General features: G+C 47.4%; 1 protein-coding gene across 1 annotated transcript in view; it reads right to left on the reverse strand.

Annotated features, from left to right (window-relative positions):
• Nucleotides 1-3,180: 3,180 nt before the first annotated feature.
• CCDC60 (coiled-coil domain containing 60) overlaps nt 3,181-17,100 on the reverse strand; it is a 159,119-nt gene continuing 145,199 nt past the window's right edge. Inside the window, exons 10-16 of the mRNA XM_026514578.3 lie at nt 15,852-15,936; nt 12,180-12,251; nt 9,618-9,680; nt 8,827-8,949; nt 6,784-6,915; nt 5,017-5,206; nt 3,181-3,261 (exon numbers count right to left, since the gene is read on the reverse strand). Coding sequence (XP_026370363.1) covers nt 3,181-3,261; nt 5,017-5,206; nt 6,784-6,915; nt 8,827-8,949; nt 9,618-9,680; nt 12,180-12,251; nt 15,852-15,936 — 746 coding nt within the window. The remainder of the gene's footprint in view (nt 3,262-5,016; nt 5,207-6,783; nt 6,916-8,826; nt 8,950-9,617; nt 9,681-12,179; nt 12,252-15,851; nt 15,937-17,100) is intronic.

Below are 17,100 nucleotides of genomic sequence, written 5' to 3' on the forward strand. Positions count from 1 at the left end.
CAGTGACGACTGGGGTCAGAGAGGGCAGCAGTGGAGGGAGGGGGGGAGGGAGTTCAGAGTCAGCTGGATATGAGTGCAGGACACTTTTGGGAGGCTGGATTTCATCATCTGTAAAGCAGGTGAGTCTGGCCTTGCAGAATGGTGCAGACGAAATGAGATAATCCGCGTCAAGCACTTTCCAGAGTGTCTAGAACAAAGGAGGCCCTCAGTCAGGGCTGGGTTGTGAGCGGGTGGCTTGATGCTTTTGTCTTTCTGTTCTCAAGGCTGCTCTCCTCTCCTCTCCTCCCACTTCCTACTTTAACCATCATGGCCCATGCGATGTGGATGTCCTGTTTCCACTTCGGTCCTCCCTCCTGAGTTTCAGATTTTCTCACTTGACTGTCCCACTCGATATGCTCAAAACAGAATGTTCAGAATTTTCTTTTCTTCCTTTCCTCCTGGTACATTAAAGGCACCATCCTCCACCCAGAGAGCCAAGCTGGAAAACTGGCTATGGTTCCTGACACTCTGCCTTCTGCCCACTTGTAACCCACCACACCAAGTTCTGTTGGTTCTTTTCGAGAGACTTTCTGTCCGCATTGCTATTGATCTCCCCACAATCACTTCGACAGCCTTTTCTTAGCTCCCTGCCTCCCGCCTTGCACTTACACAGCAGCCTTTTCTTTTTTTTCCTGAAGACAAGTCTGATTATGCTCCTGCTCAGGATCCTTCCATGGCTCCCTATTGCCAGTAAGTTGGTCTTAACCTCATAACATGGCCTAGAAAGCATCTCCAAATTTGTCCCTACCGCCCTCCTCCATTTCCCCGTCCTGCTGACAACCTGATCTTACAGTCTAGCCAGACCTTGTTATTTTAGTTCTTCAAATGACATCAAGTTTCTTCTTGCCTCTAGGCCATTGCACACACTTTTCTCTGTACCTGGAACATTCTTCCCTCCCTCCTTGTCTGGCTTACCTTTCTCTCCCTGGCTCCTACTCATCTTACAGCTATCATCACCCTCTCTAGCAAGACTTTTCTGACCACCTCAGGTATGAGTTGAGACCCACCCCCTCCTGCTACCCCCAGCCCTATGTCCCCTGGGATGTTCTTGTACTTGCTTTAATTTGGCACCGTTGTGCTGATTCTCTAGTGTAATTAAATGTTACCTAAGATTTGAGAGATGTATGAGATACATATCAGTTTTGCAGAGTCCCATCCCCTGTGTAGTGGGAAGCCAAATGTGCATTCAGGATTTCTATAGGGGCACTTGGGGGGCTCAGTTGGTTAAGCATCTGCCTTTGAGTCAGTCATGATCCCAGGGCCTTGGGATCGAACCCCATGTCGTCAGGCTCTCTGTTCAGCAGGGAGCCTGCTTCTCCCTCTCCCTCTGCCTGCCACTCCTCTGCTTGTGCTCTCTCTCTGTGTCAAATAAATAAATAAAATCTTAAAGATTTCTATAAATCTAGAGAACTTACGGAATAGTAGTCTGTCTTGGAGTTCCTGCTCCTATTAGACTCTTAATTGTGTTCTGTTCTGAGTCCCTCAAGCCCTTTCTTTGCCCCCAGGCAGACCCAGATGTAGAACATAGCTTTTTCTCCTGTTTCCTCAAAACATCACTCACAGAGGGCCCTTGAGTATATGACAGAAATTACTGAAGATCCAAGGTGATATAGTGGAAGCGGGTTGGTTTGGCTTGTAGTTTTTAGAAATCCGCTAGCCAGCCCCACCTCGGGAATTTCCCCTGGTTGGTTTTCCCCCAAGTTTCCTTCTCACTCTGTTACTCAGCCCCCTTTCCTCCTTCCTTTTTTTTTTTTTTTTTCCTCCCTTGGCCCTCCTCCTTTCTTCTCACCTCCCCCTCACCCCAATTCTTGTTTAATACAGAGAGGTGTGAGGTCTTTTAACTTTGCAGACTTCTTACAAGCAGTATCTCACCTTTGCACCTCAGTGGCTTGTCCGGGTATCATGCTAAACAAAGGACATCAGTGTGAAGAGATGTGTAATGCTGTGCAGTCCCTCCGCCCGCCCCACTGCCTTTTGTTGACTTGTCCGTCTCCATGTAACCTCCAAGAGAGCAGGGACCTTGTCTGCTTTGGTCATGGCTGTATCTTCAGAACCTAGAACTTGGTTGATGCATCTTGAGCTGTCAGTAAACATTCACTGAATGAATGAGTAAATGACTTGACTAGGTGAATGGAAAAGTGAGCCATTACTTAGACGAAAAAGGCGTGCCAGTTCAGCTCTCCTCCCTCCCTTCTGGATTATCATGAGGAGATGTGGAGGGCCAGCCTACATGAGTGCTCCGATCACCTGGGAATAGGAGCAAATCAAGCCCAGTTGTTTAATCGCTAATTCAGCTGGGCCATTAGTAAGAGTTAAAATGACTCCCTGTTCTGTAACTTAGGGTGTATGTAGGTAAGCATAAGCCTAAAATGAGAAAAGAGGTAAAATGGCAATGAGTCCATACAATGATAGGAAGTTAAGCTTCCTTGTGCAACCAAGACCACCGGAAAATATATGAGGACTGTTAAGGCTGAGATTTTCTTGTACACCATTTGCCTTGTTGGGGAATGCCCCATCCGTCCATGCATTCATCTACCCACCCACCCAGCTATCCATCCATGGCCTATATATAATGTTTAGAAATATGCTGTTGCTCCAGTGGTGTGAAATGGGGACGGTATCATAATTCCCTACTTAATTAACCAAGTTATTGAGAGATTAAATGATATTATTGGGCAATATAACTTCACCCAGCACAGGGCCTATTGCATAACAAAAGCTCAATAAATAGTAACTGTGGTTATTATTGGGATCTGAATACCATACCCAAATTCCACAGTTCCAGTTCTTTCCCAGCCAGACATCAAACACTCAGCTCCATTTTATTAACCAGAATTTGAGGAAGAGGAGTGAGGTGAAGGCACCTGGAGAGGGAGGGAATAGAGTCAGGCTGGACCAATGAGGAACAGAGACTGGGAGGTTGAGGTTGGGGTGTAAGGCTGAGGAGAGTTTCTGTCTGGGAATATTGCCAAAAGTCAAAATGTTGCCAGAAGTCAGACCCTCATATATCCTAGTGGGTATCCATGAGAGTAGACAGGAAGCAGGAACTCGGGTAGGAAGCAGGAATACGGTGTAGTCTAGCCCTCCTCCACTGGGACAGCTGGTTCACCCAGGTCCAGGCTATGCCCAGAGACTTTGGGATCAGATGGGGAGGTTGATCCGGGTCTGCAGCCAGGTGATGTAATCCTCTTCAGGCATATGGACGATGTGTTCACGCACAAACTGCAAGGCAAACACAGTAGCAACTTCAGATTTGGTCTGAAAGCTAGGTTCCCTCTGCTGCCCCACCTCCAAGATCCTGGAAGATGTGTGATTGAGGCTGGTGGCTGCAGGATGCCTCTAACCATTCAGGCATTCATAATGTCTGGAGCATCACCATGGGGGTTGTCCTCTCAAGAAAAGAACCCCTTTCCAGCTTCCTGGTTCAGCAGACTAATTTTAAGCTCCTTTTTGTTACTGTTGGCCCAGAGAAATTTGGGGAGAGCAGAAAAACCAGCTGTCTGCATTTTTCTTTCTGTCCTAATCCTTAATATCTTTTTAAAAAGTCATTTGTCCTTAAGCATTTTTTTTTCATTTGTAGACCTCTTTGAGAAGTGATGGCAACTATGAGCTCACTTCCAGAAAAGGCTTTTAAGACACAAAATGTGGTGTCATACAAGTTCTAGATTAAGAGACCCCCCCCCACACACACACCCAGGTTATCAGACATTCTGGGATGTTCTCACTGGAGGAGCATGCTAAGTTTTACTAGCCAGGGTGGTGAACTCACCTCAGAGCCGCCATATCCCTTCCTCTTACCCACTTGGAGATTGCCTCTTCTACACCCGCATAATTGGCAGGTGGAAGTGGACCCCATAACTGGCAAGTGGGGAGTGGAGAGTTGCCCTTGAGTGAGTTTAGGACTAGCCTACCAGTCTTTCCTGAAGGAACGTCACAGGGTGTGGGGAGTGCAGTCTGGACCTATGAATTTGTCCACAGGGTCATCCGCCTTGCCCCACTCCTGACCTCGCACCCACATATATACACTCAGGTCAGCCTGTGGGAGCGCCAGCCTGGCATGAAACCACCCAGAGGACTGAGAATTCCACCATTTGAGTCCCATCTTTATCTTGAGACATTGAAAGTCCTATTAAAATGTATATATACCATCTGGGGCACCTGGATGGCTTGATCGGTTAAGCATCCGGCTCCTGATACCATTTGATGCCCTAGGAATGGCTCCTGATACTTTTTGATGCCCTAGGAATGTCTAGAGTGAGGGGTGATGATAAATTACCATTAAAAACCATTCAGTGGCTTCCCTACAGCCTCAAGATAAAGACCCAAATCCTTAACCTGACTTTCAAAGGTCTGCGCAGACTGACCTCTCCAATCCCCTTGCAACCTTGCCCCTCCTTGCTTGCTACCTTCTCAACCCATTGACTGCGAATGAGTCCCTCTCATAAGTCAAGTTCTGTTTCAGCTTAAAAGTCACTTTCCCCAGTCGCCCTCGTTAAGATAGGTCCCTTCTACATTTACCTTAAACCAGGGCTCCTTAAACTTTATTGTGCATACAAATCACCTGGGACCTCATTCAAATGTAGATTCTGAGTTGGTAGGTATGGTTTGAAGCCTGAGATCCTGCATTTCTAACAAGCACCCAGGTGAGGTCTGCGCTTGCTGGTCCACAGGCCACATTTAGAGTTCTCCTTATTGTGATTGCTAGTTATTTTATTCCCTTGTCCATTTATTTATGTCTCTCAAAGCCTCCAAGTTTCCCCAGGGGGCACCGTTTACCCAGAATATAATGTCCCCTGGAGTCGAACCACCAAGGTCACGTAGTAATCCGTCGCCTGTTAGATGATGAGCTCTGTGAAGGCAGAGACCTTATGTCTTTTTAATTGGGTCTGCAGCACTTAACCAGTGCCTGGACATTGAGAGACGACTGAGTACAGACACCGGAAGCATAGCGAGGAGCGGACAGAACACAGTAGTTACCTCGATAGCCACAGCGATGTCCGGACAGCACAGCTCCCAGGTCCTCAGGTCCTGTAGCACCTTCAGGAGGACGTGGGGCCGGATCCTGAGGTCCAGGTTTTCCCCAAACTTCTGCAGTTTCTCCAGGATCTTTTGGGCGGGGCGGAAGTTCTTCAGGTCCTCGGGGAGTTTGGACAGCAGTTGAAAGTACCTTCAATTCCCAATCCCAAGAAGAGAGGGCCAGTTAGGAAGCTGCTGGGGGTGGGTCTGGGTATCTCAGGTTCTCCCTCCCTACTCTCTTTCTACCACTGATGTGATGTCTCCCAGGGCAGCCTAATCCTTATCTGGGAGAACTGCCTCCATTCCTGAATGTAAAGGGCCCACAGATCAGGCAAGCCTTTTGTTTTTTTCCAGGGGTACTAAAAGCTGGAGCATGATTTGCATCTCATTAAAAAAACAAAGTAAGGGCATGCTTTAAAGCATTTATGGCTTTTCTAATCAAGCAGACAGTGGGAAAAACCACAAGAAAGGAAGGGGCACTGAGATTCTGAAGCTTCTCTTTTGAGAGTTCATCAGGCCAGGGAGGACTCAGACACATCTATGGAATTCCTGCCGGGATGCAAGGGGCTTTCACGCCCAAGATGGAGGAAGAGGATGAGGGAGGGTAAAGTGTATGTGTGTATTTTCTATGTCCCTGATAGTGAGTAAGCTTGGGCCACAGCTTTGTGGGTTTTAGAAACCTTTCTGAATGCTGCCACAGTGTGGGAGGGTAGTTTGGTAATCCATTCTTGAGATGGTAGGAATAAGGTAGATTCCAACCTGGAAGTGGTTCAGGTATGACCAGGGTTTAAGGCAGGAGATGGCACCTCTTGAAAGAAGAAAAAAGGATCCCCCCCCCCCCGATAGAGATGAATCAATTGTAGAGAAATTCAAAGAAGAAATTGATCATCTAACTTTGGGCTACGTGCACTGCTTTGTATTTTATATTTTGTGGCATATATTTATTTGTGTCTCCTTGTGAACTCCCATTCCACATTATTAAAATCGTGGAAGGGATTCTGGGTACATTTTTAGACACTCTCTTCTAACTCTTAGATCTTGGTTTACTCAGCCTGCCATGATGGGGTTCGTGGCAGACTCCAGTTCTGTATTGCAGGGGAGCACAAACGCTGGGGTCAGACAGGGGTTTAAATCTTGAGGCTTCCTTGTTTACAAAGTGGGGATTCACACGTAACTTTCAGGATTTTTGTGGGGAATAAAATAGATAATTTAGGAAAATTTCTTAGGGTCGTGTCTGTCACCCAGTAATCACTCCATCGCTGTTGCTTTTTGTGGTAATTCTGTTATCACCCCCATGCATCTCGGATGCACACAGTGCATCCTAGGATATGCCTAGGAACACAAAGTGTTCCTAGGATATGCCTGCCTGGTTTTATATCCTTAAGGGGTCAAATTATATGGGGAATATAGGGATTGCCCCATAGACCTCACAATTTATAGAAATTTGTAGGTGGTTTGCCTCATCTGCCTCTTGAAAGGGGCTGGCAAATTAGTCCTTATTTGCAAGTCTGAATCAAACAGAAGATAAATAGGGAGCACACAGTTGTTGGATTATCTGTGGTTCAGGAATTGAGGGGTTCTTGCCTGACTGCCTGTTGGGGGTGGGGAGCCCTGTTGATGGCCAAGAACAGTCTTGAAGGATAATGGATCAAATGCGATTTTGTAATAACAGCCCCTCCCCCCACCCCCACATCAAGGACCATGTTATCTGGCTCCCGGGACCTTTACCAGTGGTTGGCAATTTCGTCTGCATCGCCTTTTACCATGGTCGCTTCATGCCTCATTTTTGCTATATCCTTTTTAAAATTCGAGGTAATGACAAAAGATTGGAGCATTCGGTGGGCTCTCTCTTCTTGGCGCCTGTATCACAGGTTGTATGAAAAAGAGGAAGAAGATCAGACCCTCTTCTCCTTTATCCACCCTAGCTGCCCTTTGAGATCAGACTTAAATACAGTTTTCTTCATGAAATCCTCAGCCCTCTCAGATACTCTTCAATTTGCAACATGGCTCAGGCCACAGGAAGACATGACTCTCTCCAAGGTCCTGAAATGCTCCTTTCTTGCTGAATCCAGTCCCTTTCTATCAGCCTTCATTCTCTCCCTACTACTTTTGATTGTACTGACACAGCTTTCTAACTGTAAAATGGAGGGTAGTAATGGTTCTGGCTCTTAGAGGCGAGGATTAAATGACACGATGTGTGTAAAGTGCCGAGCTTAGTGCCAGACGCACGGTAGGCGTTTGACTCAAGTTGGTTCCTCTCTTTCCCGCTCTCCTTATCATTATGGGCATATGTCCTAGGTCTCTAAGGAGCTTTTACGTTATAAACATAACCGTGTCACTCACCTGTGTACAACTTTCAGTGGCTTTCCGTTTTACTTGGAATGAAGTCCCCTGAGTAACTTGTCTTCCAAGGCTCTGGATTATTCAGCCTCTACAACATTTTCCAGCTTGGCATTTTATACTTTGGCTCATGAACAAAGTTCCAAGGTAAAGTTCAACCTCCACAGCTGGGCTAACAAGACCTTTTATGATCTGGTCTCTGTCTCTCTCCCTGATTACCATGAAAGCAACCTGAGCCCCAGCTACAACTCACTGGCAGTTGCTGGTGCCCTGTGCCCCTTCTGGCTGCCGAGACTTTGCTGTTACTTTCCCCTGGAACTCCCATCCCTCCTTCCCTCTTCCTATGTGACTCTCTGGGTTTGAATTCCACCTTTAGTACCTTCGACAAGAGACATCTCTGAGCCCACTTTTCTCATCTATAAGATGGGTCTAATAACAGCACCTACTTCATAGGATTTTTGTGAGGGCAAAATGATAAATACAAAACTCTTACACCCCTGGCTGGTACATAGTAAGTGCCCTGGAAATCTCATCAATTTTTATTAAACTGAAAATGTTGTTTCCTCCAGGAAGACCTTTCGGATTGCTGTCTCAGACTATGCAAGACATTCTTTTCATGTGTTCCCTTAGCCCCAGGCCCACTCCCATGTTGGCCCTCATCAGCCTGTGTGGTAACTTCCTGTTTGTCTGTCTCCTTCATCAGCCTGGGGGCTCCCAGAAGGTGGGGGCAAGTCGTCTCCGAACAAGCAGTCAGAGCAGCTAACTCCTTCATGCTCAGAGGGTGAGAGACCAAAGGGTCACAATATAACCTTCATTGAATGGAATGGATGAATTTTACTGGGGCGAATGGTCACTGCAGTCAAGGGGTGGGCTGGGAAGGGAGACAGTTATTGGGTTGTCAGAGTAGGAAAGAAAATCTTCCAGTCGCCCGCCAGTACTCTTAAAATCAAGTTCCAAGTCTCAAGTGTGGCATTCATGGCTGTGCATTATGCAGCTCTCACCCCCTCCTTCTCCCTTCTCTTCAAATTTTCCATGTCCCTTCATGTGTTGGGGCTTTGTATGTACTTTTCCTGCCGCCTGGAATGTCCTTCTACTTTCTTACCACATCACCAGCTCCTCCTCATCTGTCAGGGCTCAGCCTAAAGTTACCTCCTTAGAGAAGTCCTCCTGGATTACCCAGCCTTAATTAGGTCCTCATGGTTTCTTTCTCTCATAGCACCCTGTTCTCTTTCTGTATGGCAATGATTATAATTTGTGCCTATATATTTATCAATTCAGTTATCTATTTATGCCCTTGGAGAGACTATAAGCTCTCCAAGGGCAGGAAATACATCCTTATTCCCTGCTAAGCCCCAGCACCTGATATCAGTGGGCACATACTTGGTACCAGATGAATGTCCTTTGGATGAATGAATGTTTGTGTGCCCTTACTTCCTGAAGATTTCCAACTTGTCTTGAAGAACGAAGCCGGCCTCCTGGGCCACGCTGTAAAACTTGGCCCTCATGGAGCTGCACACATCAGTCTTGGAATGGATGATGTCACGGTTCGTGCGGCTGTAGACACAGATACGAAAGGCTTAGGGGACGCCCAGGATCAGCCCCATGAGGCTGAACTGCCTGAGTCCCAAGGTGCTCCGCCACGGAGATTCTCTGTACCACCCTGGGTTCTCTACGCTCACCTGGATCCTCCCTCCATATTTCCCTGGATATAGGAAGGACAGATCTTCCCAACGACATCAGGCTGGTGGTTCAGGCTTTATTAAATATGTCCACAGAGAGACATCTGGTCACTTGAGCCCAGCAAATGTTAAGGACAGGGAGATTAAAATGGAATTTGGAGCTGGGAGACTCAGGTTCGAACTCCAGCATCACCATTTCTTAGCTGGGTGGCCTCGGGCAAGACATCTCAACTGGCCAGGTCTCAGTTTGCTCCTCCATAGAATGGGATAATGCTCCTGCCTGATAGGATTGGTTTTGGGGAATAAGCAGGTAATATGGAATGCTTCAGCCAGCGCCTGGCACAGAGGAGAAATTTGTTGCCATTGTCTTCATTGGCATCTTGATTGTGAGCCCCTTGCCCTAGGCATTCCTTGTCTTTAAGAAGTGCGTATGACTTCAAGGGGTGTGGTCTGCACTGGGTTATTTCCACACCCCTGGGGAGACAGATGATGTGGTTGCCACAGTGCCTTTGCCCAGCTTCTTCTGTTGCCCATCTGGCCTACCTTTTAGACTTCTTCTGGATGACTTGGGAGTGGCTTTCTCCATTTGTACTGATGAATCTGTCACTGAAACACAAAGGGATGGTTTCAGGTTGCCTGGAGCCTGCTTTTTGCAAAAAGGGTGTCTTCAGGGCTCTCATGACACCTGCTGGCCTCCAGGATTCAGGGAAGGGAGGTGGCTCTAATCAAGGGACCAGTCATGGAACTGAGTGTAAAATTTTCCCACCTCTTGGCCCTTGCTTCTACCCATATCCCCTTCCCAGAGGGCCCTTCTAGTTTCTTCTCCACCTGCTCAAATCTAACCCTGCTTCATGGTCTACAGCAAGTGCTGCAGCCTCTGACTCTTCTAGTCTAACTTTGACCTTCTGTCTCTTTGTATTGTCAGAATGACGTATTTTCTGGATCCCAGTTTCATTTGTACAAAATCGATCTTTCCCTCTGGAGGACATGTTTACTTGAGCCCTTTCCATTCCCCTCTCTATACCAATTAGCATGTAACCCCGGGGCTGAGTGCAGATTTGGTGAAGGGATGGTCAAGTCCTTCTAGTCATGATGTTGATGCTCCCAAGCACAGACTGCTTCTTCATTCAAGGATTCTCTTCTCTAAACTGGACCCTGAGTTGACCACTCACTTTGTTTTACTTTGGAGGCAGACAGAGCTGACTCCAGAGCCCAACCCGGGCACCACCACCTCCCAGTCTCCGGGCAAGCACCTCATCTCTGGATTGTCAGTGTCCTCATCTGTGATCAGTCAGCTCTTCCTGACATTGAACCCTTTCTAGGTGTGAGCTGATTGAATTCCTTGAGTGGCCACTCCCTCCTGTAGCTTTGCCTGGTTGGAGTTCCTAGAAGGGCTGAAGCTCCTGTGCTCATGCCCAGCCCTCCCGTGCACCTTCTCTTGGGTCCTTCAGTGTCTTGCACCTTCTCTCTTGCCCTGTCTCCCTTCTTACCAAATACTTGGAAAACTTACTTGACTGTCATTTCTGTCTGGTTCTAGAGGACAAGCCTGTTTTTCTTATCCCTGTGATGGGCAGCTGACCTTTCCCTTCTGGCCCTATAGCACCTGGAACTTCCTTAGGTAGATTGGCCCCTTTCCCAACCCCTCTCCATAGGAAAGGTCCTGACATTTGCTGCTTTTCCCAGAGGCTCAGAGGACTAGATCTAGAGGTCTTAGCTCTAGTATATGATGGATGGAGCCCTTATTCCATCTTGCTGAAATGCAGGGTCCCAGGAATTGTACCCAGAGGTCCTTGTGTTTGGATTCCAACCAGCTGCCCCAACCCATGCAGATGAATTCTTTGGGAGAGTGTGTTGGCTTTGTTCTCCCTCCCGTAGATGGCTCTCTTCTGTTCTAGCACTGACAGTGTGACTCAGGGAGGAAGGAGGAGGTGAGGGAAGTAGTGGTATTGGCTGTGACCATTTGCCTATCTCTGTCTCCCTGTTTCTTGGCTCTCCTTGAGTTTCAGCCATACTGATTTCTGCTCAGTGCCTTTAAGCTTCCTCCTGTCTCAGGCCCTTTGCACAGGCTGTTCCTTTTGCTTGGAACACGATTCCCACCTATTCCCACCTATCCCCACCTATTCCTGCCATAGGCTAGTTAAATCTTCTTTTCTTCAGGTCTCAGCTTAAATGTCAGACTCAGTCTTAGGCCCGTAGTGCTCACCATTCACCCAGTAAGGAGTACTTTTCCTTCAGAACACTTTCCATAGTCATGATTATATGGCTAACTCTGTGGGATTATTTAAAAAACGCATGGCTCTCCCATTAGACCAGAGATTCTTAACCATGGGCAGGATTCAAGGCGTCTATGAATGCAGATGCAAAAAAGGTTACATCTTTATTTCAACTAGCCTTTAGCAGAAATGGAAATCGCATGTATATTTGCACAACACATTGCAGTTGTGGCTGATACTTTGAAAGATCATTTACATTCAACACTAATCTAAAATTACAGTAGTTATTAGATCTGCTGCTAGTCTTGTTATTTAACTCATTGCGAAAGAAGCCCATAGATGACTATATCCCAAATTTGGTTGTAATATCATAATCTATAGTATTATAGATTTTGTTGCAAACCTTTGAGATTTACAGTATGCATTTTTCTGAAAGGGTCCATAGCACAAAAAAAAGTTATGACCCCACCCAGTCCAGATAGTGAGGTCTGCGAGGGCAGACTACTTATGTCCTATTTGCTGTTCCCTCTAAACCTAGCATTGTTCCTGGCACAGGGAGGGGGACTGATGAGTCTACTCAAGATGAGTTAAGTGACATGGGGGTGGGCCTCCTCTCCCTCATTAAAATCCACCCAAGTAAAGAGGGAAAGGGTAGTCCTGGAGGGGATTCCACACCCTCCCTGGTTCATGTCTCTCCATGACTGGAAGATTTTAACTTTATACAGTTTGAATGGGAGGAGAGACACCTGGATACTCACCCCTCCCAGCCCCAGAAATTAAGGGGCTTATTTCTAGTGAAGAAGGAAAAAGGCCCCCCTCCCTGCCCCACTTCCCACAGGCTGGTGAGTGGCATCTCTGCAGTAGCCCCTGTAACTGTGGGGTGCCCTCCTACCTTGACTTGCGGGTGGTCTGTGTGTCTTTACAGGCAGAATCTCTCTTGGTTTGTCTGATCATTGGCAAGATACTGCAAAGCAAGATCAGTCTCTTAATAAGGCACAGAACATACGGTGCCCCTGAGGCAGGAAGTATCTGTGGGAGGATGGAGAATTCTCTTTCTAGAGCAGGGATCCTTAGACTTTACCGGGCATAGGAATCACCTGGAGAGATTGCTACTAATACAGATTCCTGGGCCATACTCCCCGGGATTTGGATACATCAGGCCTGGAGTGAGGCCCCAGAAGTTGCATTTAAAACCACACACACACACACACACACACACACACACACTTCTGATACAGGTGTGCAGAGAGCCCATTTTGAGACCTTAGAATGTCTCAGCACCCTGTTCAATGGTGCCCACTTGAAGTGCTTGTTAAAAAATAACAGTTTCCTTTGGAGATTCTGATTCGGTGGGTCTGGGATGAAGACTACAAATTTGTATTTTTAACAAGCCTCCCAGCTAATTCTGATCCTCAGAGACATTTAGAAAATACAGGCAGCAGATTTTAAGAAAAGGTCATCTTCCTGGGTGGTGTTAGGGTCTGAATGTTTGCATCCCCCCCCCCAATTCATATGTTGAAATCCTAATCCCCAAGGTGAGGGTATTAGGAGGTGGAGGCCTTTGGGAGGTGATCAGCTCATGAGGTCAGAACTCTCATGATTGAGATTAGCGCCTTTACAAAAGAAAGCGCAGGGAGCTTCCTTCCCCCATGCAAAGGTCACAGCGAGAAGACAACCATCGCTAGACACCGAATCTGCTGGAACCTTGATTTTGGACTTCCCGGCCTCCAGAACGGTGAGAAATAAGTATCGGCTGTTTGTAAGCCCCCCCCCCCCCCCCAGTCCGTGGTATTTTTGTTCCAGCAGCCCGAAGAGACTAAGACGACCAGGGGGCAGTCTGGCCTTGAGGTCCAGTGGACTGTTAGGGGTTCTGAAAAACCCTAGATTTCTCTGTCAGCCCCAAGGGGAGCAGATTTGGGACCTCAATTGAAAAAAGAATCCAGGTTCTAAAGAGGAGGAGGGCAGAAGAAAATGGGCAGGTTTTCCTCGCTGTCTCTCTGCAGCTCTACGGAGAAGCCTCCAGTATCTCCTGGCTCAGGGAGAGATTAGGGAGATGTTTCTCCCGGAGGAATTGAGGAGGATGGGAAATTTCAACAAGTTCTTGCTCCGTCACCATGGTTATTGTATCACTGAAGTGAACGCAGAGGCCAGGCGAGGAGTTTTGTGTTTTCATGTGGTTTTGTCTTTTGAGGACCTTCTGGAAGTCACTCCTCGCCCTTCTCCATCCATGTGGTGGGGCATTGGCAACGGGTAGTTGTGAATGCACATGCATACACATGCTTCAGCAACATGCTGTGAGGATTCCGTGCGATGATACGTGTGAAATAAAAGTACCACTGCCGCCGTGTATTGAGCGCTTGTGATATGTTAGGCACATGCAAATAGGTTAAATGCATTATTTCACCTAAATTCTTAACATGACTCATTGAAATAGACATCGTTTCCACAACGATGATAATGCTTTACAAAGATAATATCATGTCACTCTCACTACAACCCTTTGGGATACGTTGCTAATGAGCCTCATTTTACAGAACTGGAATCAGGCTCAGAAAGGTGAGGCAACTTGCTCAACATCACCCAGCAATTCAGTGGCGGGGAGGGAGATCCATCCAGCCTAGCTGACTTGGCTCCAAGGCCAGTGCTTCGAGGCCACCCAATCACATTTCATAGATGAGAAAACGGAGGTTTAGAGAAAGGCTCAGTCGACCTGTTCTAGTTGGTGTTCATGCCGTGGGTTCTTACAAAAGAGGGAGACTCAAGGAGCTGATGCTTCGTCATTAATGTAGGTCTCCGATGCTGGTAAATCAGGAACAGCAGCCAGGGCCTGGAGGGCCAGCACGGTCTCGGGATGCCTCCGCGTGCCACCCTCCGAGCCCCTGATGCAAGTTGAGGCAGCAGCAGCAGCAGAAATCTGTCATTAGCAAGCCGCAGCGGGTGTGATGCATGTGCAAGGGCTCGGTGAACTGTAATTACAGTAATAACAATAACCAATAAGTCAGCGCCGGCATCCCAGTAGGCTGAAAGCGATGAAGAACCTCTTCCAGTGCATCATTTATTTTCAGGAAGTAATTTGCTTGCTCAGAGGGATCTGTACTTGGGAAGGAAACTCCAGCTCTAGCCTGCGTGGTCCCTGAGGCTTTTCGAGGTCAGAAGTCCTGTGGATAAGGCTTCCCGCCAGAAGGAGGGCACTTCAGGTTCCAGTCCGATGCCATGAGCCGATCACCGTGCTCGCCAGCTTGACACTTGTGAGGATCTTTGTTGTTCTTAGGAAGGAAACCAGAAATCTTGAGGTGGCCTCCAAGGTCCCCGGACAGATTTATGCCCCTCTCCATCCCATTCTGGCCGCCTTTCGGTTCCTTGAAGGTGCCATGGTCCCTTCTGAGCACGTTTGCACGTGTGCTGCTTGAAATGTTCACCTGCCCCCAGTGTTGGCTGGGGAGCTCTCTTTCTCGCCTCATCCACAATCTCTTACAGTCTCTTCCTTGGAGGAAACTTCTCTGACCCCCTCCCCATCGCAGACTAGATGACATTCCCCTATTATTCAGCCTTTTAGGTCTGAGCTTTGCTTTTATCATGCTTCCTGCAATCATTGGTACCTAATCCATACATATTCATAACTATTCAGTAAAAGAGTGGACAAATAACTTTACGGTTCCTGGGAAACAGTGCAGCATAGTGGTTAAGAGGATGCTTTTTGGAATTAGAAGGATCTGCATTCAAGTTGTACCTTTACTCTTCATTAGCTGGGTGACCCTGAACAAGTTACCTAGCCCCTCTGAGCCTCATTTTCTCATTTGTAAAAAGATAATAGTGTCTTCCTCGGAGGATTGCTGTAAGAACCCAGGGAGTTGATACACACGGACAAAGTCCATGGCTCAGTGCTCATCACAGAGAAAATGCTCAAAAATTTGAAACTGCTATGTTGCAGCTAAGTGAAATAAGTCAAGCAGAGAAAGACAATTATCATATGGTTTCACTCATTTATGGAACATAAGAAGTAGGAAGATCGGTAGGAGAAGAAAGGGATAAAGAAAGAGGGGGGTAATCAGAAGGGGGAATGAAGCATGAGAGACTATGGACTCTGGGAAACAAACTGAGGGCTTCAGAGGGGAGGGGGATGGGGGAATGGGATAGGCTGGTGATGGGTAGTAAGGAGGGCACGTATTGCATGATGCACTGGGTGTTATACGCAACTAATGAATCATGGAACTTTACATCAAAAACCAGGGATGGGGGCACCTGGGTGGCACAGCGGTTAAGCGTCTGCCTTCGGCTCAGGGCGTGATCCCGGCGTTACGGGATCGAGCCCCACATCAGGCTCCTCTGCTATGAGCCTGCTTCTTCCTCTCCCACTCCCCCTGCTTGTGTTCCCTCTCTCGCTGGCTGTCTCTATCTCTGTCAAATAAATAAATAAAATCTTTAAAAAAAAAAAAAAAAAAAACCAGGGATGTACTGTATGGTGACTAAATATTATTATTTAAAAAAATTGGAACTGCTATGGCTAATGTTATCACTATTATTCTGACATCCTTTATTTACCACAGGGGTCAAGAGAACGTACCTGGGTGCTTTTCTTTGCATCCCATTTTCCATCATGACTGTCCTTCGGGCATCTTCCCGAACCATCTCCAGCAGCTTCTGCAGATCTGATGGGAACATGAGAGGTCATTGTCCAGAGGGCAGGCAGGGCTGATATCCTCTCTGCTTCTGCGTGGGGTGAGCTGGAGAGGGATAGAGAGATAGGCAGCCCATAGAGTTTGGCAGGTTGTACACCAGACATCACCTCCCTGCTTAAAACCAGTGATTTGTCACTTTCCCTTTAGGTAACACTTACATTCCTCCACATGGCCTCTGATCTGGCTGCTTGTTTTCTCTCCTGTCTCATCTCACTTCCCTCCCTGACCTTAAACTCTAGTGTAGCCAGAGAGAACAGTTTCCAGTTCTGAGAAGAAATCATCTTGTTTGGGAAACCCTTCCTGATCCTGTGGACCTGAAATTCCAACCCGGTGATCAACAGGCTGAATCTCGCTCACACATGTTTTGTTTGATTTGACTTGGAGGCTAACTTTTTAGAACTGGAAGGTTTCCTGTAAAAATCCAGACCTTCTGCTTTCCTGGAACAGACTCTGAGATGGGGCTCATTCTTGCTGCACTCGGACAGTGGCATTCGGGTAGGCACACGCCCTCCAGCCCCGCCCCACCCCCAGTGCTCTCGACACTCCTCATTGCTCTAGTGACTTCTCCTTGCGTACTTAATGTTGTTGCTTTCTACATAGTGTAGAAAATACATCTTTGTGCCCGACCGTTGATGAGACAGGAGAGAAAACAAGCAGCCAGATCAGAGGCCATGTGGAGGAATGTAAGTGTTACCCAAAGGGAAAGTGACAAATCACTGGTTTTAAGTGGGTTGAAGTGTGTCTTCCCAAAAGATGTGTGGTTGTCCTGATCCCCCAGTATTTCAGAATGTGAATTATGCACATTCTTGGTTGGAAATGGAGACATTGCGGATGAGGTCATACTGCTGTGGAGTGCGGCCTTAATCCAGTATGACTGGTGTCCTTATAGCAAGAGGGGACACTCAGGGAGAGGATGACCTGTGATGACAGAGGCAGATAGACTGGCGATGCGTCTAGAGCCCAGGGCCGAGGATTGCCAGTTACTACCAGAAGCAAGGAGAGGCAAGGAAGGAATCCCCCCTCCAGGCTCCAGAGGAAGCACAGCCCTGTGACACCTTGATTTTGGATTCCAGCCTCTAGAACTGTGTGAAACAATAAATTCCTGTTGTTTTCAGCCTCCCGGTTCCTGGAACT

This window comes from Ursus arctos, unplaced genomic scaffold, assembly GCF_023065955.2.
Source record: "Ursus arctos isolate Adak ecotype North America unplaced genomic scaffold, UrsArc2.0 scaffold_34, whole genome shotgun sequence".
NCBI classification, from domain to species: Eukaryota; Metazoa; Chordata; class Mammalia; order Carnivora; family Ursidae; genus Ursus; species Ursus arctos.